This window comes from Python bivittatus, unplaced genomic scaffold (genome assembly GCF_059951505.1).
Source record: "Python bivittatus isolate LINGU-HERP-01145 unplaced genomic scaffold, Pbiv_v1 ctg000700_np1212, whole genome shotgun sequence".
Taxonomy (NCBI): Eukaryota; Metazoa; Chordata; class Lepidosauria; order Squamata; family Pythonidae; genus Python; species Python bivittatus.
The window spans coordinates 21,915,181-21,940,245 of record NW_028277098.1 but is presented as its reverse complement, the minus strand read 5'-3'; the positions used below and the strand labels follow the sequence as shown (position 1 = coordinate 21,940,245).

At 39.4% G+C, this 25,065-nt stretch overlaps 1 protein-coding gene across 6 annotated transcripts in view; it reads left to right on the top strand.

The window, feature by feature from the left end:
* Positions 1-25,065, top strand: part of BCAR3 (BCAR3 adaptor protein, NSP family member) — a 102,456-nt gene that overhangs the window by 22,528 nt on the left and 54,863 nt on the right. For all 6 annotated transcript variants that reach the window (XM_025163125.2, XM_025163127.2, XM_025163126.2 and 3 more), the window contains one exon: positions 5,631-5,961. In XM_025163125.2, the coding sequence (XP_025018893.1) occupies positions 5,639-5,961 (323 nt within the window). In that variant the 5' untranslated portion in view covers positions 5,631-5,638. Of the gene's footprint in view, positions 1-5,630; positions 5,962-25,065 lie in introns of those variants that run through there.

The following is a 25,065-nucleotide window of genomic DNA, read 5'->3' as shown; positions in this document are numbered from 1 at the left end:
ATTCCATTATTATTATTAAACACATAACACAGCAGCGAAAGGCAGATTTGGGTCAGAAGAAAATGTGTGCCGAACAGGCCTTAAACCAAGTCTGACAAGACTTTGCAGCCATTACATTCAGTCAGGCCCAGTAGGTATTTTCAATGCCGACTGACCAAGCAAAAATTGTATTTATTAATTTAGATTTATGTCCTGTTAGGTACCACTGAGGTGAGTTTGACTATATGGACAAATGCTGACTTTCTTGACCTGTATAACTCTTGTCTTCTCCTTCTCCATTCTTTAACCTTGCTCACAATATCTTTATATGCTTTTTCTTTTTTAAGAGAAAGATCAGGACAACTTGCACAGAGGCCCCAGGTTTTGATTAGCTCAGCTTTGTTTAGTCTTACTTAATTTCAACAATGCTGCATTTCTGGACGTGCCCAGCAGCTTCACTGGGCCTTGAGTTTTTCAAGAATGTTCACTCAGATAATCTCATTTGATGGCTCAGGCACCCTGCCAAAATGAAAAATCAGCAAGCGTTCATTTCTCACAAGGTCGCCAACTTTTTAGAAGATGTTGCTATTGCTGTATGAGATGTTGCAATATCTTAGTGTGGTAGATCTCTTTTGAAGTCCTTGGGCACCTTTTGGGAGTCTAAATGGTGTTGCATTGCCAAACCCTCGACCAACTGTGTGGCCCTATGAAGATGGGTATGCCTTCCTTAGAAAGTTTGAATTAAGAATAGCAGAGAAGTTCTATGTTACGGACCTTCTGGACAATCTGAGACTAGTTGTTAAAATAAAGATTCCTAAGATAATAATAGTGGTAAGCCTTCATCAGGTTATGATGACATTCTAATTTGCTTTAAGCAACCTTGCTCATAGTCTTCTATAACCAGTGGAATGATCTCTATCCCCAAATGTCTCTATTGCCTAAATAATGGCCAAAGATAACAGGAAATGGTTATCTCATTTGAATGAATGAGGGCTGAACATTGCAAACTTCTACCAACCATAGTAACTGAACTGCAGTATTGCCATTGTTTCCAGATCAGATTTTGGAAAAATTCAGAATGTGATTTCATAGTATTCCGTGATTCATAGTATGAAAGGAATGATTTCATAGAGCCCATTGGACCTAACTGAATGTAATGGTTGCCATTACAGATTGGCAATGTAATGTCCACCATGTCCACTTGTCCACTTGTCAGATTTGGTTTAAGGCCTCTACATCCTTAGCTTTGATGTCTGCCATGAGTCAATCTATAGATTTCTCCAAAATCATCACATTCATTAATAAAAACATTTGTTAATGAACTTAATTACTTTCATTTGATTCCATGGCTTATGCTTAATCCATAACCTTCTAAAGAAAATAGTACTATTATTGTATCAGAACTGATGAAAGACTTTTATTTAGCTGAAACAAAAATTTCCAGATGCTTTTTTGGTTACATTGTATGATCAAACAGACATGGGAATATCTGCTCTTTCATTTACTTTGGTCTGATGCTCGTTTATCATGGCTTCCCCTAAAATTGAGCTCTGAAGATATTTGGGTCATTCTGGGAAAATAATGATTTCAACTTTTGTAAATTACTTTACAAATAAAAAAGTCATAAAAGTTGTCAATTCATTTAATTGCTCCACTACATTGCATAAGTGACAAATGGCTGTGATTGGGATAGTAAAAATTAACCCCATTTGCATTATTCTATTACTTACAGTATTTGCTTCAATATGAATAGCAATTGGAATGAATGAGCTAATTTGATTCAGGATTTCATTTGTTATGGAATGATTGCATCCCACCTTTGAGAACCAGTTTGATACAGTGATCAGAATATTGGAGTAAAATAGGAGAAATTAGAGTTCAGATCCCCAACTGACCATGAAGGTTTCTGGTTGATCATGGACTTACCTACTTTCAATTTAACATACTTCACAGGGTTGTTATGATAGTAGGATAAAGTAGGGGAAACAGGTGCTCTGCCTTGAGCTTCTTGAAGAATGGAGGATATAAATGAAATAAATATAACATATAAAATCCAATTTAAATGATGGCATAGAGAGAGCCCTTGTTTTTTGAAGAAGCTTTGATTCTTCTGGTTGCAAGGAGGCAGGACTACTTGAAGAGCATGATGTAGGAGGCTCATTGGCCAACTGTAAGAAAGACCAGTTGTCTTGAAGAGAAGGATTATAAAATAGAAAGAAAGTTCAGCAATTTTGATTCCTCACAAATGGATATTGCAAGCCATTTCTGAATTCATTGCCACATTGTTAACTGGAGATGAAACAAAATAGGAAAACTCTGCCTGATTTTCTTTTGCTTCTTTAAAAACAACTTTGGTGTGTAGAAAACAATAGTAGTTAAACATTGCTCTTTAATAATGTTGGCTGATCCAGCTGCTGATAAAAGCAGAACTTTAGGGGCTGATTCAAAACTGGCAACCCTAATAGACCTCATTATAATTTTTGTCATGTAAGGAACTGACAGATAATCCACTCTGCTGAGGAAAATAGCCTGAAGCGATCTGGTTCGCAGAGCTAGCAACTTTGTACTTGATTGCGTGTCAGCATCCAGAAGCTCATTTCCATATCTCTTTGTAAGAAAACTCTCCCGCATCTCGATCCATCCTCTGAAGTTGTTTGACTGAGCTCACCTTGCCAGGAGAAGAAGAAAATAATATTTCCTACCTCATATGGCTGTTTAGCAGTACTTCTTTCTGAAGATTGTGCCTTCCTTGCATTTCAGGGTTTGACAGCTGCAAAATCACTAACTTCTACAACCTCTTAGACTTAGCAAAAGCAATAACTGCTGACAGTATATGCTTGTTGGAGGTATGACTAAAGTGGCAATCAGCATCTTTTTCTTCAGATATTAGTTTGCTCTTAGAATGATGTTTGCAAAGGACATCCTTTAAGGCAGGATCTTAAATTGCTACAGAATCACATGTGGTTCCCCAAACTTGGATGCGGTTGCCAGAACAACTGCAAAAGTTGCCTTTAATTTTTAAATGTGGCAGAAACGATGAATGCATGGGGATTGGAATTCACTTAAAGCCCCCTATGTTTAGCAGACAACTACCAGCACAGCACCAAGATTACGTGTGGTCCTTTGTTTGAAGAAAAAAACTAGTGCCCTTCTTTCCTTTTCTTTAGCAAGAAGAGCCCTTAATAGTAGCATCTCAGTGTCTCTTTCCAAAGGCACAGATCATTTTTTGTCAAGTTGTTTTAGGACTGCAATCCTATACAGACTTCTCTAAAATTTGATTCCAGGGTGGGATGGTAGGTAGACGTTTGCCGTGTTAATCACTCAGCTCACACTTTGCATCTGGGAGTCTGTTTATAACATATACAGATAATTCACTAAGATGTGGGGACTTGTAGAGGAAATAGATAATCCATAAATTGGCTTCTGGAATAAATGTTCGAAATGTCCTTGTTTCTTTTTAACAGGAAGAGAAAGGCATTTTGGAAGTGAGGATATTATTCTTTTGCATGACTCCCTGCTATCTCTGTTCATTTATTTCATTATTAACACTTATATAACTTCCAAACAACACAGTCCTCTGGACAGATTACAAAATTAAAATAATAAAGTACTTAACAATGATAACCTTGGAAAGTATGTATGGGGAACCTCTCTGGGAAAAGTGTTCCATGGGTGATGTGCCACAATGAAAAGATAGCAAGTTCAGTTAGTGGGGAAATTCTGTAGTAAGTCCTTGCTGTGACTATTTAATTTCCGTTTGAGTTATTATGACTGATCTCTTTCTTATAATCTTATTTAAGGTGCATTCGATTTGCATCTATTATAAAAAGCCATTCCAGTAATGTAAGTTTGCTTTGCCCTTTTTGAAGAGAAAAACTCTCCTAATCCACGAATAGAGCTCCACTTATTGTTACTCAGGATCCAAGGTGTAAAAAAATATTTTGATACACTATATCTAGGATGATGATATTTCGATGTGCCCTGAGCTGAACTTCATTTTTCAGCAGGTAGCAGCCCCTGGCTAATCTTATTTGGGATTGGAAGCTAAGCAGGGTCAGGCCTGGTTAGTAGGTAGATGGGAGACTGCCAGGAAATGCCAGGCTGTGGGCTAGACTGGGAAGTTGACAAATATCCTTGAAGCAGGCTTTGGCAAAGCATTTCCATACAGCTGCCAAGAAAACTGCAAGGACATGTCCTTAACTCAAAGGAGACTTTATTCCACGAACAAGACTTCCAGTTATCTGTTTCTGTTTCAATAGATCTTTCTGAAATACATGGATCATAGTTATATTTCTGCTACGTAAAGAATATTTTTTTCAAGAAGCACTCTTTGCCAAGTTTATACCGCTAATCTCTTACGTTGAGGATTGTCTGTATAATATCAGTCTTCTTTGACACCTTTGTTGAAGTTAATGACTCTTGGCTGATGTTTGACCTGTTCTAGAACTTGTGGGGTTAAACAACAATTAGAAAGAGAGATGTTGTGGGTAAAAATATCCTACCTTCCTGAAATGCTTCTGCATGCGTGTTTTTGAGTTTCTGATCCTGGGTTTTGTCATGCATCTTGACCAGTCTAAAAGCTGCTGCTCTTCTGGCAAAACAGCATGTAAAATGCTATATCATTGGTTGGAACTAGTGTAACGTTGCAGTTGATGATCAGAGCTGGTCCCATGCTGTATATCAAAAGTGATTTGGGTTCAGTGGTTATATCTTGTCCATTTGCTTTATTGGGCAAGCAATAATCATAATAAATGCATGAGATTGAGGAAAAGCTGACAGGTTGTCAACAACTGGTTATGAAGTCTCCCTTTCTTTCTACATCCCCTACATCTAAATAATGGCTGAATATGCCAGGGCTGACTGAAAGTGAGATGGTAAATGTGGTGGCAATCCGGGTGAGCAATCTCATTAAGTGACTATTTTTCTGGTAGCCTTTCTTCAGTCTATGAATGCCTAAAACAATTCTTTAGAACAGTGTTTCTCAACCTTGGCAACTTTAAGATATGTGGACTTCAACTCCCAGAATTTGCCAGCCAGCCATGCTGGCTGGGGAATTCTGGGAGTTGAAGTCCACATATCTTAAAGTGCCAAGGTTGAGAAACACTGCTTTAGCATGTCTTAAGATCTGGATTGACTGATGAAAGGGAAATACTTATCAAACCCCCCCCCCCCCCCCGCCCCAGTGGCTCTTGCAGGCAAGATCAGCTGTTTCTCAGCTGCTAATAGATTACCTTGCCCATCCCACTAGCGATACTAATCAAGATTGCTGTATTTTGGCTGCTTATAGTAGTTCAGGGGAAATATTTCTTAAGCAAAGTCCCAGAAGGAACAAGGCAGTTAAAGCCTTTAACTATTTATTGTAGTAATTTCAGTCCAGCAGAGAGTGAAGACTGGGGCAAGTGAGAGCAATTGGATTGGTGTAAGTGTCTGGGCCCCTATTCATTGCTGGCCACTTATACATTCTTGTAGCCTCCAAAGCCTTCTGGGAAGCCCAGCAGATCCCTCTCCAAAAAAACGTGCCCACCTCTATTTTAACTTAAGCTAAATGAGCAATCCAAAATGGATCTATCAATCTGATTTATTTTACCTTTATTGAACGAAGTGGCTTCCATGTTTTCTAATGTCTACCATGCTCCACTTTTGTTTTCTAGACTTAAGAATGATAGCAGCTGGGAAGTTTGCAAGTCTTCCACGGGATATGCAGATGAGCCATGAGTTTTCCTTGGTCTCTTCTATGGATCTGTTGAGCAGCAAACCCTCTTTGGCTGATGAACTTCATTCCAGTACCCATCAAGATGTTTCTATCCATGGCACCCTTCCGAGAAAAAAAAAGGGAACCCTTCTGCTTGGGTCTGGTGATGTCCTCAACCACATGGGAATGTTGCCATACACCAAAACACATCAGTCTCCAGGACCTTTGATTCAAGGTGTCATTGAGGAGTATCCCCAGAAAAACAGGAAGAGTGACAACCGTCTCCACAGGTAAATCATGTTAAGTTTAAACCTACTGTGAACACTACTCTATTTTATTGGCATTTCTAGTAATGCTTCAGAAGAATCTCTCTCCCCCACCCCGTAGATAGATACCTCAATCATATCTTCTGTCAATCATATCTCATGTCTTCTAGGTATAGATACATCTATAGCAGCATAGTTACAGAATGAAAATAAAATATAGTAATGCATTCAAAGTCTGTTCAGATTCAAAAATCTTATATCTGAGCTGTTATTATATTTGTGGATTCTCAAATAGCAATATTTATAATAATGATAACCCACAAATATAATAATAATGATAACTTATTACATTTATATGCCACCCTATTCCCAGTGATTCTGGGAGATTTGAAATTGTTAAAACGTTTAAAAACAAAGAACAATACAAAAACACAAATACAGCACAAGACGAACAACGATGGCAATAAATAAATAAATAAACTCAGAGGGGAACAGAAAGCAGGAAAAGGGAATCAATCGTCCTCTCCAAAGGACTATATTTGAATAAGAATAATATTATTTATTTTATTATTATTTTATTTTAAATATTATTATATTTATTCAATCTAATATTTGAATAAGAAAATATTTTCCTTTTCTTCAAACTTTTTATTTTCTTTTTCATTCTGGGCAAATACAGATGCCATGAAATGCCCCCTACAAATAGGCACATATGAGTGGACCTCTTTCATCAGCCTTCCTCACCCTGATGTCCTCTAGATAAGTTGGCCATAGCCTTTCATCTTTCCCAGGCAGAGCAGTGCAGGGCAGTGCTGTAATCCTACTACTGGGGTATAATGGAAGTTGTAGTCCAACATTTCTGGAGGATGCCAGTTTGAGGAAGGCTGGATCATAGTTCATTGTGTGTCATGGGCTGTGAGAAAAACCTTGGGAGACAGAAGGAAGAGCTGCAGCCTAGACAACAGTCTGATAAGAGACATCTCAGCCCACAGCAAGAATAGGGGTGGAGAAAGCATCTCAGAAGGGACCTTCCCTAGTTTTCTGGATAGTAAAGGCAAGGGAGGGGGGAAGTGTTTTCAAACTTGCAAGACTATGTTATTGTAACCCTACAATAAAGATAGCGTTAGTACCCATGGTTTTGATTTCCTATCTGGATTACCTCAAAGGGCTGACATTGTGCTACTTCTGAATTGCCCACTTGCCCTTTTCTCTATACTGCCCATCTGCTCTCTCTTCTGTTTTGTGGTCAGTCTGGGAAATAATTCCCACTTTTTTTTTACCTTAGTGGGTTAACATCTGTTTTTGTATTTCACCATACAAACAAAAGCAACATGTAACTGGTTCTTAAATCACATCTTAGTCTGGTTTGGCCTCTGTTTGGCACACTGGAAGTTCTATCTTGCTGCAGACCCAGAGTTTTGTTCCCTCTCTTCCGGGGGAATGAAGTGCATAAAAGAATTTGCCTGAGGATTTGCAAATGGAGCATGTATATTACTATTTGGAAGGCCTGATCCACCACGCTTTCCCACTGGTGTGGCCTTTCCTTTCCCCTCCCCTGTGCAATGGTGCTGGCAGATAAGCCTTGGCAACCCCTGACATTGAAAACACAAGGAGTACAGCTGCTACAAAACAACTGCAAGGGATGGTAGAGCTGTTTGGAGCAGCTGAACAATATGCCTAGGCAGGAAATAGAATGCCACAATTGTGTGTGTGCATGTGTATATGTGCATGTGTACTTGTGGTTGGGCTGATACAATGCCTGAACCTTAATTGAGATGAAAGGTTGGATATTTGCATACCACCCTAGCAAAGACTATGCTTTACTAGAGCCTTGCAACTTGCTCAGGTGGAAGTCCATTATGGTGAATAAAAAATGGAGATCAAATTGTAAGTTATAGGTACTTTCACACTTTCATCAGAAGTTGGTGCCACTTCTCAATCTGGGCCACACCGTCGTCACCACTGATCATCCGAGCCCATTTCCTTCTGGCTCAGCTATGGCTCAAGAGGAATCTCTTGTTTTCTGTTTTTCAGTGTCCAACTTTGTGGTTCTGTGGAGCTTGGGATAGCCTGTTTTTCCACTGGCAGAAACTCTGGCTCCTTACTGTCTCTCATGCACATCTCCTAAACTATGTTTGTGTCCCAAGAGCAGAGCAAAGGCTTTGCAACTCCGACTCAAGGGTGCCATCTTTCTTTCTTTTCTTTAATTGGCTGCAAAATCAAATTAGGTAGGTGAAAGAGGGTAGGGCACTGGTAGTAGTGTTAATATTGGAGCTTCTTCATTAGGCATCTGGAAGGAGGGCTGGTAGATTCACGAAGAGTTCTCAGTGGCTGGATAGAAAAAAATGGCAAGCCATTGTGAGCACACTGTGAGCTTGGGAAGTGATGATACTGGCTGTGTTTAAGTCCCTCGTGGAACATATGAGCAGAAATCTGGGCTGAAGTTAACAAAATGAAATTGGCTAATTTAAAAAGAAAAATCAAATCAAATGCACAAATATTAAATGGTTGGGGGGAGGGTACCTAGCTTGGCAATCATATCTGTGAAAAGAATTCTATCTCAGGCTGAACATGAGTCAGCATGTCATGCAACTGCCAAAAAAGTCTGATGCAATTTTAGTTGCATCTGTAGGATCTGAGTTTCTGAATCCTGTGAAGTAATGATTTAGACTATAATCTGCACTTTGAGATGCTGCACTATAAGAGGAATATAGATAAATTGGGATAGGTTTAATGAGCATTGAAAACAAATCCCATGAGAAAAGGTTGAAGGAATAGGGTTTGTTTAGCCTGGAGAAAATACAAGCTGTGCATATGGGAGACGCACAGAGAAATATCTAGAAGCTTGTCGCAAAGAGTAGTTCTCTCTTGCCACTTAAATTTAATTGGTTTAAGTTAAAGAATAGCTCATGATTGAACATTGATTTAAGCTTAATGGTAAGACCAATTTTGACCATGGAAATAATTACTTGGAATGTGGTAGGCTCTTTCTCACTGGTGAACTTCAAGAAATCTCTAGACACCCATTTGTCAGGGAGTGCCCTATCTTTGGATTTTCTGTTCCAAGGAAGGAGTAGAATCAGTTGATCATGCCATGCCTGCTCTATGAATCTAAAGTCTCAGAGTTCCTTAATTCCTCCTGGCATTCTGGTGGATGAGCAGCCTATAGGCAGGAGGAAAGGACAAGTACCATAATCATCACAGACATTAACATCCTAACAGCAGTAAGAACCAGTAATGGTGGTAGGATTTACAGGCCCAGATGAGATTACTATAAATAAATTGGTCCCCAGAGTACATAGAAGAACAGATGTATGGTGACCCCAACAACTGAACCTCTTTCATGCCTCTCTCTCTCTCTCTCTCACACACACACACACACACACGCACACACAAAATCCCATCCCAGAGAAAAGTGAATGCCAACAGGAAGCAATCTGACCTAATCTGTGCTGCTACTAGCTTCTCTCTTCAGTGTACCACTTAACTTTTCTATCCGTACCATCTGCCTTTTGTTTAGCAACCATTGATTTCTTTGTCTCAGTAATTAACCAGTCTTAGTGCAAAATATTTTGATTTGCCCATTTTGGTATTTATATTATTCAGCATGGAACTCTACATCCAACTTTTTTCAGAACCTTAAAAACATAAACTCATTAATTTAATGTAAAACAAACGGTTACACAATATACTGTGAACTTCACTACTGCCCAACAGTGACTGAGTCATCAAAAGGACACTGTGGAATCCCCCATTCTTGGAAACATTTAAAAATAAGCTACGTATAATCAGCTCACAGGCTGGCTCATGATAATCCCATTTCCATGCAGGCTACCCGTGATTAATGTTGTTTTAGAAGAAGAAAAAGGGTGTGGGAAGCAGATGACTTGAGACTGTTCAAACAATAGTTCTACCGTTTTGTGGCAACGCTTTTAAAAATATATTGCAACATATAGGAGAAGAAAGGCCTGTTTTGATAAGTGAAGTGTTATTTCCTTTCCAAGTGATATAATTTGGCTCTGAAAACCGGTAGAAGAAGTATAACGCCTAATAGAGGCTTTATTCATGGAGGGTTACTGTGAATATATGAACTTGTTTCCATTTGCATGTGATGGTTGAGGCTAATACCAGGCATATTTTCCCCAAAACTCCATGATATTCTAGAGAATATTGGCACTTGCCCAAGCCCAGTTGGAGTTGCAGAAAACAATGAGTGGGAGTGGGGGGATACATAATGGGGCTGTACACAGTGTATTAGAATTAACAAAATGCATCTCTTTGAAGTTTTAACGTAACTGAGTCTACTGCAAGGCTTGTGTGGCTGTTTTGATGTCTATTCTTGGTTGTCTGTGCGTACATGTGCATATGAATTGTGCAAATAATGCATATGGAGTCTGTGGGGGACAGCTTTTGAAGCAGCCCTACAAGCCTTGCCAAGGAGCCAGCTGATTAATTTATGCTAAAATGCATTATGAACCACCAGTTTCAAATTCTTTGCCCAGCCTTAATACTGAATGATTCCGCCATTCCATCATTCTTCATTCAGCAGAATTAACCACTGCCAGTAGACTTTGTCTGTGATGTCTCTGCAGGCTTCAAGCTCAGTATTGGTTTTGGGTTTCTGGGACCCTTGAGCAAGATACCCTCAGTTGGGAGGCTTTTAAAAAGTGAAATGTGTATTAAAGCTACTGAAGGGTTCAAGTGCCCACTTTTGCTTTTTAGTTCTTAAACAAAACATAACCTGCTCACACACATTTTGTTGGCATAATTTGGGAAGAAGGCTTTAGGGACTTCAGAAAAGTGGTCTAGAGGAAGGGTTAGGTTAAGCATTTGCTCCCCAATCACTATTGATATTTTTTTCCTGTGCTGGATAACTAAACTTACTGTGGGGAAGATTTTCCTTAGTTAGCTGTAGATTTTTTTCCCCCTGGGTTTAACTACCATTATGCAAAGAGGAGCTGTTGTAGCACAAAGGAAATTCCCCATCTCTGATTCCTCCCCAAATTGTATGGCAGTTAAGCTTGGAAAAAGTTTTTATTGGCATCAGTAGGGCATTTGAAGCTTTTGAGAACTGGTGTTTGGGATTGAGGCCCAGAGGCCCAAGGTTAACAGTGCTCCAAGATCATCTATGTTCCTGGCCATGGTCCTTCAGAGACACTAGTCCTTGGGGGTGTGCAAATCAATCCAAACCCTGTTTGAATGTTTAAATTCAGTATGAATATTCCATTCCATTCAAAATTGTGATTTAAATTATCGAATCAGCGACAGGCTTCAATGAAAATCCACCTGTGCATGTGCAAATGTCCACTGAAACTTAGAGGAAAGTTGAAAGGCATGTCATTTGGAACATCAAATCAGTTGAAATACTTGATTCAATGTGTTGAAGCTGTTGAATCACCTCAAATCATACCTTCTTACTGAAGCTCTGAAAGGTTGTTACACTCTGTTTTGAGGATGTAGAACCCTTAAGAAGGGAGGGCAGGAGCCCTAAATGTGTACCCCAAGAGCCCTTGGACACTGGATTGAGGAAACACAGAAGCCGCTGATCACAGTGTTTCACTGGAGATGAGAAAGGGATGGATTTGACAATCTCTTGCTCTTGCTCTGTACAGGTCCCATCCCATGAGGACGGTGCTGCTACTCATCCTCAGCATAGTTCTGAGGGTGTCCTCAGAGTGACACCACAAATCCCTCCTATTTCTTCACTTTCAGCCCACTCAGGAGGATGCATAGAGCCAGTTTGGACAGTAAGCTGTTCCAGCAACCGGTGTGAGCTTCACCCCACAAACTCACCTGGTCCTATCTGCTGCCCTAAGGAGCTACTTCATTCCACTGAATGATAGGGCTGCCCTGTCTATATGTATAAATTAGCAAGTGCACATTTTATGCAAATGATGCTCTTTTTTAATGACGATGGAGGAGATGATAATGATACGTCTTCTCTTCCTTGGCAAAAGAAATAGCCGCCGTGTTTGTGAGCTGTAACTTGAGTGTTGTTTCTACCTGTGCGCTGTTGAAGAAGTTTGGCCCTGTTTGAGTTCATCGCCCTTACAGTACTGTAAAACTGCGCTGTTTAGTACATGGGATGATTCAAGAACAAAAGTCCTGGCAAGTTTCAATCTTTGTGGATTTCTTTAACATTGTGACCTTAAATTGAAAAGTGGATGTCCCCCCCCACCCCCGCCATAAGTTATTAACTAGCATTACAAGAATGTGAAAAGGGAGAGAGGAATGAAGAATAAGAATGCAAGTGGATCTCTGGAATGTATAAAACCCTTTAGGCAGCATGAATGTACTGATTTTAGTACCTTTTTATTATTTGAACATTCCTTTCTTATCTCATGATACTCGGTCAGATCATTATTCATTATTAGGTATTTCAAAAAGTAGCATCTAGTGCTGCTATTAGCCTGTTGAGGTTATGCTCTGGAAAGTTTTATGATTCTTTATATGAAGAAATAGGTCCAAATGTCTGCACATGTAGGATAGCTGACGGTGGCATGTCGCAGAATAAATATACTGTGTGTGGAAGTTTTACATAACTTGATATCATTTATTTTTGTCTTTTTTTTTTTTAAATACACCAACCTACCAAAGAATATCCATTACAGTGCATCGGCAATTTTAAAATTGAAAATGCAATCTGAATAGACACCAAATAAATGTAGATTTAGGAAATAGTTTCAGGTACGTGATGAGTAGCATGGAGGACAATATAGAGCCCTCTGGCATTCTGAATGACAGAGACTGTGGGGAAAAGCCAAACACCAAGGACCGGTTCTGGGTCCTAAGTCTCTGCCCAGTCAGGCAATCCAGATGATGGCTAATGCTAAAAAGGCTAAAAGGACCAAAAGTTCACATTCACCATGATTGTTATTGTGTTTTTTTTAAAAGAAAAACTAATTGCAGAGACTATTCCCTCTTGCAGAAAAGCATTAGCTGCTCCAACGTACATGAGCCTTAGCTTATTCGTCCAGCTAAGCGGTAGGCGTGATCACCCTCAGCTTAGGTCAGTGTTGTCCAAACTTAGCCACTTTAAGATGAGTGGACTTCAACTCCCAGAATTCTGGGAGTTGAAGTCCACTCATCTTAAAGTGGCCAAGTTTGGACAACACTAGCTTAGGTGAACTTAGCTTGTTCACATAATCGAGGTGTACAACTGGAAACATGTGAGGACTGGACAGTGTATCAACTCTGCCCATCTCAGCTTTTTACAATGACAGTATCCAAATTGGTATGGATAGGAGTGGAATTAAGACGGAGCACAAATTGGTTACAAGTGACCTTCAAGAGTTCTACCACCTGCATGCTAGTCCTGTTCAGGAATAGAGTGGAATGGGGACTGAATCCTTTGTCTTCCTACCCCCCTCCTGATTTGGGGGTGAACTGAGCACATGTAGCTCAGATGAAGCCAAGAGCTTCAAGTACAACATGTATTTGCTTTTCATGTTCAATACAGGTAAGATGGGTAGCACACAGATGCAGCCTACTTCCTAACAGCATCCTGGCAAATATTCTTTGTCAATATAGACTGTTGTTTTGGAATTGGGAAGACCTGGATTCCAATCCTCATTTAGCTGTGAGCTCATAGGATGGCTTTGGATCAGTAATTTTACCCCAACCCAATTTCCCTTAGAGAAATGTGGATATAAATTAAAGAGAGGCATCTCTCTTTCCTCCAATTTGGGCTGCTTTGAACTCTTAGAGGAAAGGCAGGATTGGGATATAAATGTGATGGATGTAACACATTCAGAAGTCTACCACATGCAAGAAAATCCTGCCTTTGCTCTGGGATATACACTGGGATTTACATAATGTCAGATATGACTAGGTCAGCTTGTTGAAAGCAGCCAAATAATCCAACTGCTCAGAAACCTCAGGGAAAGGTTTTTCTCTCCTCCTCCTCTCTCTTTCCACCCCTACTCCCCACAGCCTCTTGCTTGGGAAGATGCATATCTCCTTACCTGTCTCCTGCCCTTTGCTCTTCATTTGTTAAGGATGACTGTCTATGATACCCCTGCCTTCAAGTCCATAGATAGTGACCAGCCGCAGGAGAGAAAAGCAATCGAGACTCATCTTCTTTGGGGTGACTTATGTCCCCAAAAGTAGTGAGGCAGAGCTCATATCAAATACACAGATTGGTTTACTTGATCTTTTATTTGTTTGTTTGGTGCCTCCAAGTCACATTGTTGACTCCTGGCGACTGCCTGGGCTAGTCCCTGCAGTTTTCCTGGCAAGATTTCAGAAGTAGGTTGCCATTGCCTCCTTCCTAGGGCTGAGAGAAAGTGACTGGCCCAAGGTCACCCAGCTGGCTTCATGCCTAAGGTGGGACTAGAACTCACAGTCTCCTGGTTTCTAGCTTGATGACTTAACTACTGCACCAAACTGGCTCTGATCTTAATGAGATTTAATTCTGAGCAAAAGTATAGGTAATTTAATTAAACATAAACATCTCAAAATCCCCAGAGCAAGACTTTTTGGGGGATCCTTGACCATTGAAACAGCTTTTTGTGCCTTCAGTTCCCTGAGGGTTTCCCCACCTCTCTTCTCTTGAGCAATGGTACTAGTCATCTCTGCACACCCTGAAGGATCTGACCTTTGTCTTTTCCTCCTCCATTCCCCCCACCTTCCTCCATTTAGTAGCTTGCACAATATAAAGACCCCTGTAATGCTAACTCAGTTAAGCTCCTTTATCCATCCTTCTTGTGCCAGTCAGTTCAGAAGATAACCTTCCAAGCAGAGTACGACATCCAAAGAAACTAAGCCTAAATGGATTGCAAAACTCCATTTTCTGCCAAAGCAAGTAGTAGATCTGATTCAAGACTAGCTGCGGTTATAGGCTTTGGACATCAACAAAGCAGATAAGATCATGACTGCATGGTGAGTTCCATCCTCTGTCATATCCATTAGAAAAAGTGAGAGGGAGTGAGAACTGAAATAATAAGAACAATTTTTATTGCTTTAAACAATGGTCCTAACACTGCTCAGATGCAGATATTATGAATCATTTTCTTCCTTGCCTTTTAGTGTTTGAAATCCCTCACCGTCATTTGAGAACAAAAATTGGATTATTTTCTCTGAAAGAGGCAGATGGCTTTTATGCCCGCAGCATGTACTGATGTGGTGTTGCCCATGCAGAGTCACATACCAACATTCTTGTGGGGTGGATAGAGCAGATACCCTTTTGACCTTTTCAGGTTTAAATTTGGGTTGAATCCTAATGTCTCTTCCTTAATAATTTGGAAAATGTCTCAAAAATGCCAAAAACTCTGAAAAAATTCAGTTCAACGTTCACTAATAGTTTGGTAATTAGTTCTTAATGCATGACAAATCCATTTTTGAGCTGATCTCTTTGCCTGTGAATCAATTCCAAGTAGAACTGTTTAGTATAGGCCCAAAGTATCTGCATCTAGACACACTGCAGGATTGCTTCTCCAGGTCATCTTAATGTGCAGATATAATTAAAAACTAATCCAAAGTCCTTCAAGCATCATGCCATATGCCCATCCTAAATTCCTGACCCACAGGCTTTATACAGAAAAAGCAGGAGCTTAGTTATATATCAGGGCCTTGAGAGGAACCAGCACTGTGATGTTGATGATAACGTTTGAGAAGACATTTGCTAAAGTTTTAATGGCTGCCTCACTATTGCAATATGCTCAAAAGCTGATTTTCAGACAAGCTAAGCAGGGACAGACTTGAGTAGTACTTGGTTGAGAGTTTACTAGGAAATCTCAGAGCTACAGGCAAAAGTGTGAAGTTGGAAAAACTTCCTGGAAGAAAGTAGCAGTAAGCACTGTCGTATTTTTGCAGACTAAACAACATGGAATCATCCAGGTAGTTACCAGGAGATGAGTTCAACTTGAGGAAGACTCTGCATAAGATTCAGGTCAGACCAGTTGGGTAGGACAAAGGGCTTAGCACATGACTTCTCTGGAAGGACAGCTCTGGGTGATTCCCCTGGGTTTTGATGGACCCCACCTTTTTGCTTCAAATGAAGAATGACAGGGAGCAGGTGGAAATGTTTCTCTGGTGAGCTGGAGGTTCAGTGTCTCTGGTGTAAAATCTGCTTGGCGTCATGCCACTTTCTGTCCCCATAGTGTTCAGAGTCTTGTTCTTACTCTTAATCATTTTAACAACAACAACTGAAGAAGTAGCCCTGATAAAGCTCTGATAAATCTTTGGTTCCTCCATTTTTAAAACACTGCAGACATAAGTGCCTTTGACTTCCCATGTGCCCTTGTGTTCACATGGACAATAATACTGCAGGAGAACTGGCCTGAGAGTATGTCCCGGCCTGCATCATGATGTATTTAAGCTTTCAAATATGGATTTAGGGATCTTAGACTGGAAGCCTTTCACACCTGCTTTACCTGTATGCATGCAAGTCTCAAGGCACCAGTGCTGATGGCTGATGCCCAAAGATGGCTCTGAACTTGGGTATAAATATATGTACTTTTCAAATGGGATTAATAGATTTAAATGAATTAATCTGCAAGTACTTAAATGCCAAACAATGCATTCTAAGTACATGAGATATGTGTATTTAAATCTCATTTGAAGGAGGACTTGGTGATTCATTGGAGTCCAGCTGTGAAGCTCCAGGCAGTTGAGAGAAGTGGACATCTATGGGAAATTGCTCTTATCCATAAATAATTTAGCTGCATTTTGAAGGATATTAAATATCAAATGTGAAATGCAATGCTTATAGTAGTGTTGGGATTATTGTAGCAAAGTGGAAGCCACAATATGTTTAATAGGTAAGTCAAGATTAAAGATGGGACTTGTCTTATTAATATTAAGATACTTAGTTATGAAAAATCTTGTAACTGTTCATGATTCAGGCAGAGCTGAACATTTTGAAACCTTCTGAAATCAACCTTGACTAAATTGTGCCCTTAATATATTGCTGTATTGACGTAATCATTCTCTTCCATAAAATAGTTAGCTAAGTTAAACTAAATGTAGGATTACTTATGTACACATACTTAATAATAAATTCCACTGAACTGAGTGTGTGATGCTTCCAAATTAGTGTGCAGTAGGTTCCTCAGTCAGTTCTCTTCTTTATCCTATTTTTAGCCTTTCCCAATTGAACTACAATTCCCAGAATTCTACACCAAAATGGCAAACTGCAGTATCCATTCTGCAAGTGCTAAGATATTGGTTTATTGGACCAATGAATATTTCAAATACTAGATTGAATGTTCAGGTTTCACAGTGCTCTTCCATAAATGTGTATCTGTTAAAAAAAAATACAGCATAAGCAGTTAATAACTTAGCTGAGCTCTCAACATAATGCTTGAGGCAAGGTCTGTTTTGATAACTTGCTTTATACTGAAGACTTAGATTCTGACACACACATACATCTTGATCCCTCTTTAATTTATAAGCTAGTACATGAAACATTATATTAGTTTAACTATGGGAATGTATGCAAACCTGAAGCTGAGTATTATGTAACTTGCTTATATTATATTTGTATATAATGCAAATATATTTTTGCATTATTATATTTGTATATAATGCAAGCAAGTTAAACAATTTGTATATACCATTAAGGCCACCACATTCAGGTTGCAAATTTCTATACAATCACAAGATGGCATCAAAGAGTTAAGAGCTGTCTGAATCGCTTTCCTGCTATCTAGTGGCCCTGTTTATTTTTTCACATTTAATATTTTATTTGGCAAAATATAATAGCCAAAATATAATAAACAGGTTTTTTGGGTGGGGGGGGGGTTGGTATGAAGAAGTAGCTTGATTTCTGAGATATTTATCCTTGCCAAGACTGACAGGGTGCTGCACAAGATGTAGTCTGTCTCTTACCATGGTCCCCAACCCACTGCTTGCCATAACTCCTCTCCCTAGTAGAGGGTAGAAGTGATTGATTTGATTGACTTAATTGAATTGAATGCTTTAACCACCCAATAGCCAAAGCTATTCAGACAGAGACTGAAGGGATCTTAGTTTGTAATCTGGCCATAGCATGCCACTATTTGAAATCCTGATGTTGCCTATTATATATCTTGCTCTTTGGGTCCAATACAACACCTGTCAATGTATACATTAAGCCAAGAGTAACTACCTTGTTGCTTCTTCCACCAGCAACCCTTATTAAAAGTAACATTGAAATGTGTGAATCTCAGAATACTTACAGGGCTTATCCAATGATCTGTCATCTAGTGATCTTCTGCATTTTTACAGCCTACCTTTTGTAGCCCAGATAAATTTACCAAAAAAGTCCCTGTGCTGCCATTCCATCTTCCCTCTATAATGGATTTTTTCTGGTGTAGAGAAAAAGATAGACTGGATGATGGGAAAATCTTGAGTGGATTAAAAATAAAAACCCTCCATAAATTTCTACAAATGAAGCTGGGTGATTAGACAGTAAAATGTCACTTATAAATTGGTACTTCTGAATATATTAGTACACTAAAGATAATTACATTTACAATTGGCTCATTTTATCCCTAGTGTGAATATGTTTCTATTTTAGCGCCTATGGTAGGAACCAGAGTGTGTTCAGAGGTTCATACTTCTTTTACATGGGATGTTGCTTTTTGTTACATTAGTCCTCTTATCTTCTGAAGGATGAAACCACTTCTTCTTTCCAATGCTAATGAGCTACATCAAATGGTCCTTTGTTGACATGGGAATTGGGCTTATCTGATCACTGGGAAGCCAAACAACCCTGCAGACTCAGTGCTTATGACACCGCTCAGTTAGTTGATTTTCATCATGTATCAGTAGAAACCATCCCTTGGTGGTTACAGGAAAGCTCCTGTAAGCAAACAGCACTAGAAACGAGAAAAAGAGGAATGACTTTGGGTTCTGCAGAAAGGTAAACATCTTGAAACTAGGAACTTTATAACACCAGATGAAAAGCAGCTGATTAAGGTGGTGAGACAAGCTTTCAGCTACAACTGATGTAAGAGGACTCCTGTGCAGCTGTGTTTGAGCGGGAGTTATAATCCTGTTGGTTTATTGCTGGTGGCCCCATAAACGTTAATTAGAACTGATGGAAAGAGAGCAACAATAGCAGTTCTCTTTATTGGTTATGTGTGTTTGCATATATGTGTGTGCATATGAGCAGAAAAATAATTGAGAGAACTGTAACTGATAATCTTGAGAGGCGTAGTATTTTCATCTACAGAAGAGGACCCGTAACCAGAAATCTTGTAAAGGAAGAAGGAGATAAGGGGTGGATGGGGGCAGACATGGAAATGACAGTGTGAAATTGCAAAAGCTTTAATATTTATGTAATTCTTTAAAATCCGTCTTTACCAAAAGAAACAAAAAATGTTCAAGGCAATAACTAGACAGTACTTTAATTACAAGCAGGATTCCTAGTGTGGCGCAGGCACCTCTTTTGATACCACTCAGACTCCCTGCCGTCTTTTGAATTTTAAAACAAATTCTTTTGATTTTCAACAGAAAGGCTGCATGCTGCAAAGTAAACAGCCAGCTTCTTTATTTCCAAGAATGCAGATGAGCCACAAATAGGCTTTATGACCTTTCTTAGACATTTAGAATTATGGGTAGGTTCAGTCCTGTGTTTTGTCTGGAAGTGTGTCCACTTGCCCAGAAAAAGGATAAAGATAAATACAGGTAGCAGGAAATATCCTGTGTGAGAAGAAGATGGTAATTGATGTTTTCTGACTAGTCATGCTGGCGGTGATTACGGAAATCGGCAAACCTACAACCATTGTGTGAGAGAACCTGCAACTTGATTTCAAAATTCCATAATGTGCACATCAGCTCAACAAGGTTGGGAACTTGCATTATACGTTTTGTGAGGTTTTCAGATCACCTGTTCCCAAGTTCATAAAAATACATGTGTCAATGAAAAAAGGAAACTGGAATACCTGAAATTATATTTTTCTGATAGGTGTTGATGTGGGTGTCTGCAGCAAATGGAGATTGCATCAAAAATAATGACAACACATGCATGGTGGCATTTATGACATAAGCTCCATCTTTAGGTACTTGCCCTCTGATGTCCAATGCAAGTGTGTAGGTTGTGTGTGGTCCTCCAGATGTGTTTGGAACACATTTCCAGATTCATTGTCTGCTGCTTGCAACTGGAATGTGCTAGACTGGGGAAGACTCAGCCAGTGACTAGAGATGAGTTCTATTTTTTATTTAAATAAAGCTTGTTCTCTACTTGGAACTTGGAGATGCAATTAAAATGGGTAATGATTATTATATGAACTGTGCTGGTTAAGATTCCAAATAGACAGTGCAACTGTTTAATTTACCAAGCTGAACCCCTCCTGTTAGAAGATTTTTATAGAGAGATACAGTTTGTCTCCTTGTGCTGAGCAACCTTAACTCTGGTTTGATGAGTGTAGATATAGTGACTGCCCTGTTTCAAATCCAGTTTAAGCCATTGTTTTCTATCCTGCTTAATTAAGGGTTGCATCTTTTGTTCTCTTTCTTTCTGCCCAACAGTGCTGGTATGTGACCCAAGTGTTATCTGCATTAATTGCTGAAGATAGTGGTGATTTTGCCATATCTGGTGAACATATGAATTAGACCCCAGGTTTGTAGAGTCAGGGAGTTCACAAAGTTCAAAAGAATCTTATTTCCAACAATAGACAGAGGTTAGGAGGTTCCTGGTCTGATTAGTTCCAAAGTCATATCTCCTGAAGTTGGATATTGAATTGCTAGCACAAGATTAACTTAATAAATATCCTGTTTGAAGCTGCCGGGGGTGGGGTGGGGTGATGGTGGTTGTCATTCAGCACCACCAAAAGCTTTTTCCAGTGGAACAGCCAGGTTAATCAGTTAACAAAAACAATATGTATTAAAGACTAACAAATGCATTCAGCACAAGCTCATAAGGACTATCCCTTTTCATCAGATACCTGGTGTTATTCTCAGTGGAGAGGGCAGGGAGGCACACAAAGAAAAACAAAGACTCTTGTAACAATTAAAGACTAACAAATTTATTATCGTTTATGCTGTATGTTTGTTAGTCACTTAGGGTAGGGGTAGGAGAAGGAACCGGGTGCTCTTCTGATCTTTTTAGGCTTCAGCTGCCATCTGCTCCAGTCAGCATGGCTAGTGGCAAGGAATTGTGAGGGTTGTGGTTCAGAGTATTGGGGGAGGGGGGGGACACTACTGTAGTTAGAGGATTTTGGTGAAAAGAAAAAAAAGTTTGTATCTGATTTTTTCCCCATTTTTATTATAGCATGTGAATTTTTGCCTAATTAATTTATAATAAAGTTGGTTTACAAGGTATTGTTCAAGTCTGGAACCCCTCCAACTATCCTGAAATTATCTTGTGATGTTTTATTAAGAGTAATTTAATAGAAAATCAACTTCTAATCAATTCAGTTCTAAACCTGGAGAGTAATTTGAACCCCTGTATAATATAGCATAGTATCACCTCCCCACCAGAACTTTTTAATAACATTTCTGCTGATTTGTTATTTTCTTCTAAAACTAGTAATTCTGTATTTTTCCATTAAAATTCAATTCATTTATCTTTGTACGCTGTATCTTTCAAAAGGCATATTATCACAGAATTCAGTATTATATAATTAACTTAGAAAATGAAAGCAGCTTTTACTATTTAATGATTCAACTCTTCTCTTATTCATTTATTTCAATTAATAAAATGCATTTAAAAGGTGTCTTCTGATCATTTTTAGATGTGGGTAGGGATGGATAGAAATAATTTGTTTTCACTCAGGTTTGGGAAGAATGATGGAGGAAGATACCATATGTCTACTTGGTGACGCAAGCGGTTTTCCTCCTTCAAAATCCAATAAGGCATCCTAACATTCAAGATATATACTGCGAATATTATAAATATGGTATTTTGTACCTTTTAAATATTTAATGGATGAATAAAATGTTTATAGTATTCAATAATGCTCTGTAGGAAGATTACAATCTTTTAGAGCAGATGTTTGTGGGAGTTTTCTGGGTATCGTTATTGTTTGAATATAGCTGAGAGGTCTACCTACTAGTTCCAAGTTCAGAACATTGGTTTGTCAGAACTCTTAACAGTACAGCTCTTACCTGGCATTTATGTGGAGAGTGTTTAAGCATCCAAGCAAATAGGAGTATAACTTTCAGACTCAACTGAATATATATAGAGTAGGGGTCTGTGATGTGAACCAGGCATTTGCTTGGTTTTCTCCTAAAAAGTCAGAGTTATATTTTAAAAAAAGGAGGGTTATGAGACTAACTTATTACGAGAAAAAATAAAGCAGAATTCCTGGTTTACACATAAATCAAGCAAACCACAGATTGCTTTCTTTGAGTTTGTTTAGCTCCTCCTACTAACAGGAGGAGCCAAGCAGGAACATATCAACAAATAGCAAAAAAAATAAATAAAAAATTAATATGGTCTTAGATCAGAATACATTGAAAATACTAGCCATTAAAAAATAAAAGCAATTGAGCAATATGCACCCATCCCTTTCTGATTGACAGTTTACCTTGTTGTCCCAGCACAGCCCTTTAAACCGGTGCTCAACCCAGAAATTAGTTTTCACAGCCAGGACTGAGATTCCGTTCTGCCGTACAACATTCCATTCCTGTTTAACCTCAATGTTTTTTTGTTTCAACCAACTAATTTAGAAAGAAAGAGTGCTGGGCTTGAGATGCTGTTACTATAAGCTGTTTTGGAACTTAAAATGCTTGAGTCTGTTCCAAATCACCCGGTATTCTTTCACTTGATTCTGATTGATCTTCTGTTCATTTCTGCCTTGCATTTTTATCTACTGTATTCCACTCTTATTTGCCCCTGAGGTTGATGTATTTATAATGAACAAACAAACAAACAAACAGGTTCATTAGCCTGCTCTATAGGCCTTTCTCCATTTGTACCTAACTATGGCATAAAAATGCCCCAGTACCCTCTTTTTTCTGCCAGGCCCTCAGGATGTTGCCTTCATCTCATGCCCAACCCAGACCTGAGGCAGTCGTCCTTAACTGTTCTGTGTTTCAGTAATGTTTTCTCTCTGAAGCAGGCAACAAGCTGGGTGAGTTTTGCTGTGGATGCAGCTTGATACATTTTGCCCGTGATTTGCTCAGTGTTGCTGTCAGGTGGCCCCTTGAGGGAGGGATCAGTTAGGTACCCATTGATCACTTTAGCCAGGGGTTGGTATGCCTTCCTTCTTAACAGTCCCTGGTTACTCTCTCCCAGGGCCATTCTGCTTTGGACAGTGAGAACCCCACACACACGTACCTGTACAGCCAGGTCTCTGAGACACCCTTTGCTTCAGAAACCTGGGTCAAACTAAACTGCTGCTGATCAGTGGTGGCAGCAGGGGGATGAACTGCACCACAAAGTGGGAGAGAGCCAGCTCTCTCTCTGCATTTAAGGGAGTGCCCCTCCCACCTACACTTGTTGGCTGTTGTTTTAGAAAAGCACTAAACCCGCTGATTAAAATAGCCTGAAAAGAAGAATGGGTGCCAGTGGTTGTGAGGCAATGGGAGAGAGCTCCCCCATCTCTTAGTTGTTAGCTATTTTCATCACTCTTTCTAAAGAATGGTAAATAGCCAGTCTGAAAATAGATTTAGTTGTCTTTCAGAAAAGTGCTAAACTTGTGTTTTAAAAAATACCCTGAGAAACAGCTGACGGGCATAAAGGGTCTTCAGGCTGGCTGAGAGGTGCTGGCAAGTGGGTTGCCCCCTTTTCTTGCCCTGGAAACTTGGGGATCAGGTTCCAGGTTGGGAGGTATGGCATAGGAAGGGGGGCAGTTGTCACTGTTCTGGGGGTTGCTCAGTGAAGCAGGAAGGGGGCTGTTCTGACAGGCAGTCTTTGACACCCGCTACAAGCTCAACAACAGAGAGGTGTGTGCAGGCTTACAGGCTTACAGGTGTAAGGGGGGTGTTCGTAATGTAGTGCTCATTTTCAGCATTTTATTCTGGCATCTTAATCAAAGTGCCAGTTTTGTATGCAGACAACAGGGAAAGTTGCTGGACAGGATAATGGATGCAATAAAGTTCATCTCAGAGAAGTCTGGTAATCTGTGCCCTGACTTCTGGGCCTGGTCGGTCATCTGTATCATCTGACCAAGGGTCAAGGAGGATTTTGCTGCTCATCAAGTACTGGTAGTCCTTCCTTAATGACCATTCATTTAGCAACTGTTCAAAGTTACTACGGTGCTGAAAAAAGTGACTTACAACTGGTCCTTGGACTTATGAACATCGCAGTGTCCCTACGATCACGTGATCATGATTTGGGTGCTTGGCAACTGTTGTGCATTTACAATGGTCACAGCATCCTGTGGTCATGTGATTGACATTTGTGATCTTCCCAGCTGGCTTCCAATGAGCAAAGTCAATGTGGAAGCCAGAGGAGGTCTCAAGTCATGGTCACATGATGTCTTGCTCAATGACTGTGGGTGATTCGCTTAGCACCTGCAACTGGGACACCTAGAATTGCCATCGTAAGTTGGTATGGTCATGTGATTTTTCACTTAATGACTGCTTCACCTAACAACGGGGTTATGGTCCCAATTAGGGTAATTAAACAAGGACTACTTGTATAGATCTGTGGCAAAACTTGTGCTACTCTAAGGTATGTTATTTTCATCTCTGCAAATAAGTGATGCAATCCATATCTCTCTGTTTTTGACAAAGCTTCCCATGACCTTAAAGTTTCATAGACTGCAGGAAATAAAATCTATGCATTATTATCATTATAATGTCATATAGAAGGGCTAACCCAAGGTTTTACAAGTTAGATTCAGAAATCTATTGGAAGGATTTCACTTACTTTGAACTCTGATTTTCAGTTTTTGCTGACATTCTGAAAATTCAGATTGAGTATATGGAAAAGTAGGCATTTCAGGGGAAGGAGTAGATTTTCAGTCACAATGGATATTTTCAAGATTAATGGAACTCTTTTTACATTTCAGTGGAAATACATTCCATTGAATTCTCAGGTGTGTATAAATGATTGCAATCTAAATTGTTGCCAATCTTATTATTTTCTGTTTTCTGTACATCCATTGTTATAATTACTTTATTATCATTATAAATTACCAGCATTTTTTAAGCTGGATTTGTGCCTCTGCTATGGATAGGTAGTCCATTGGTGAGTTTATTTTTTATAATACTAATTTTTGCTGGGTTGATAGCTCATTACATGTGTGCTGAATG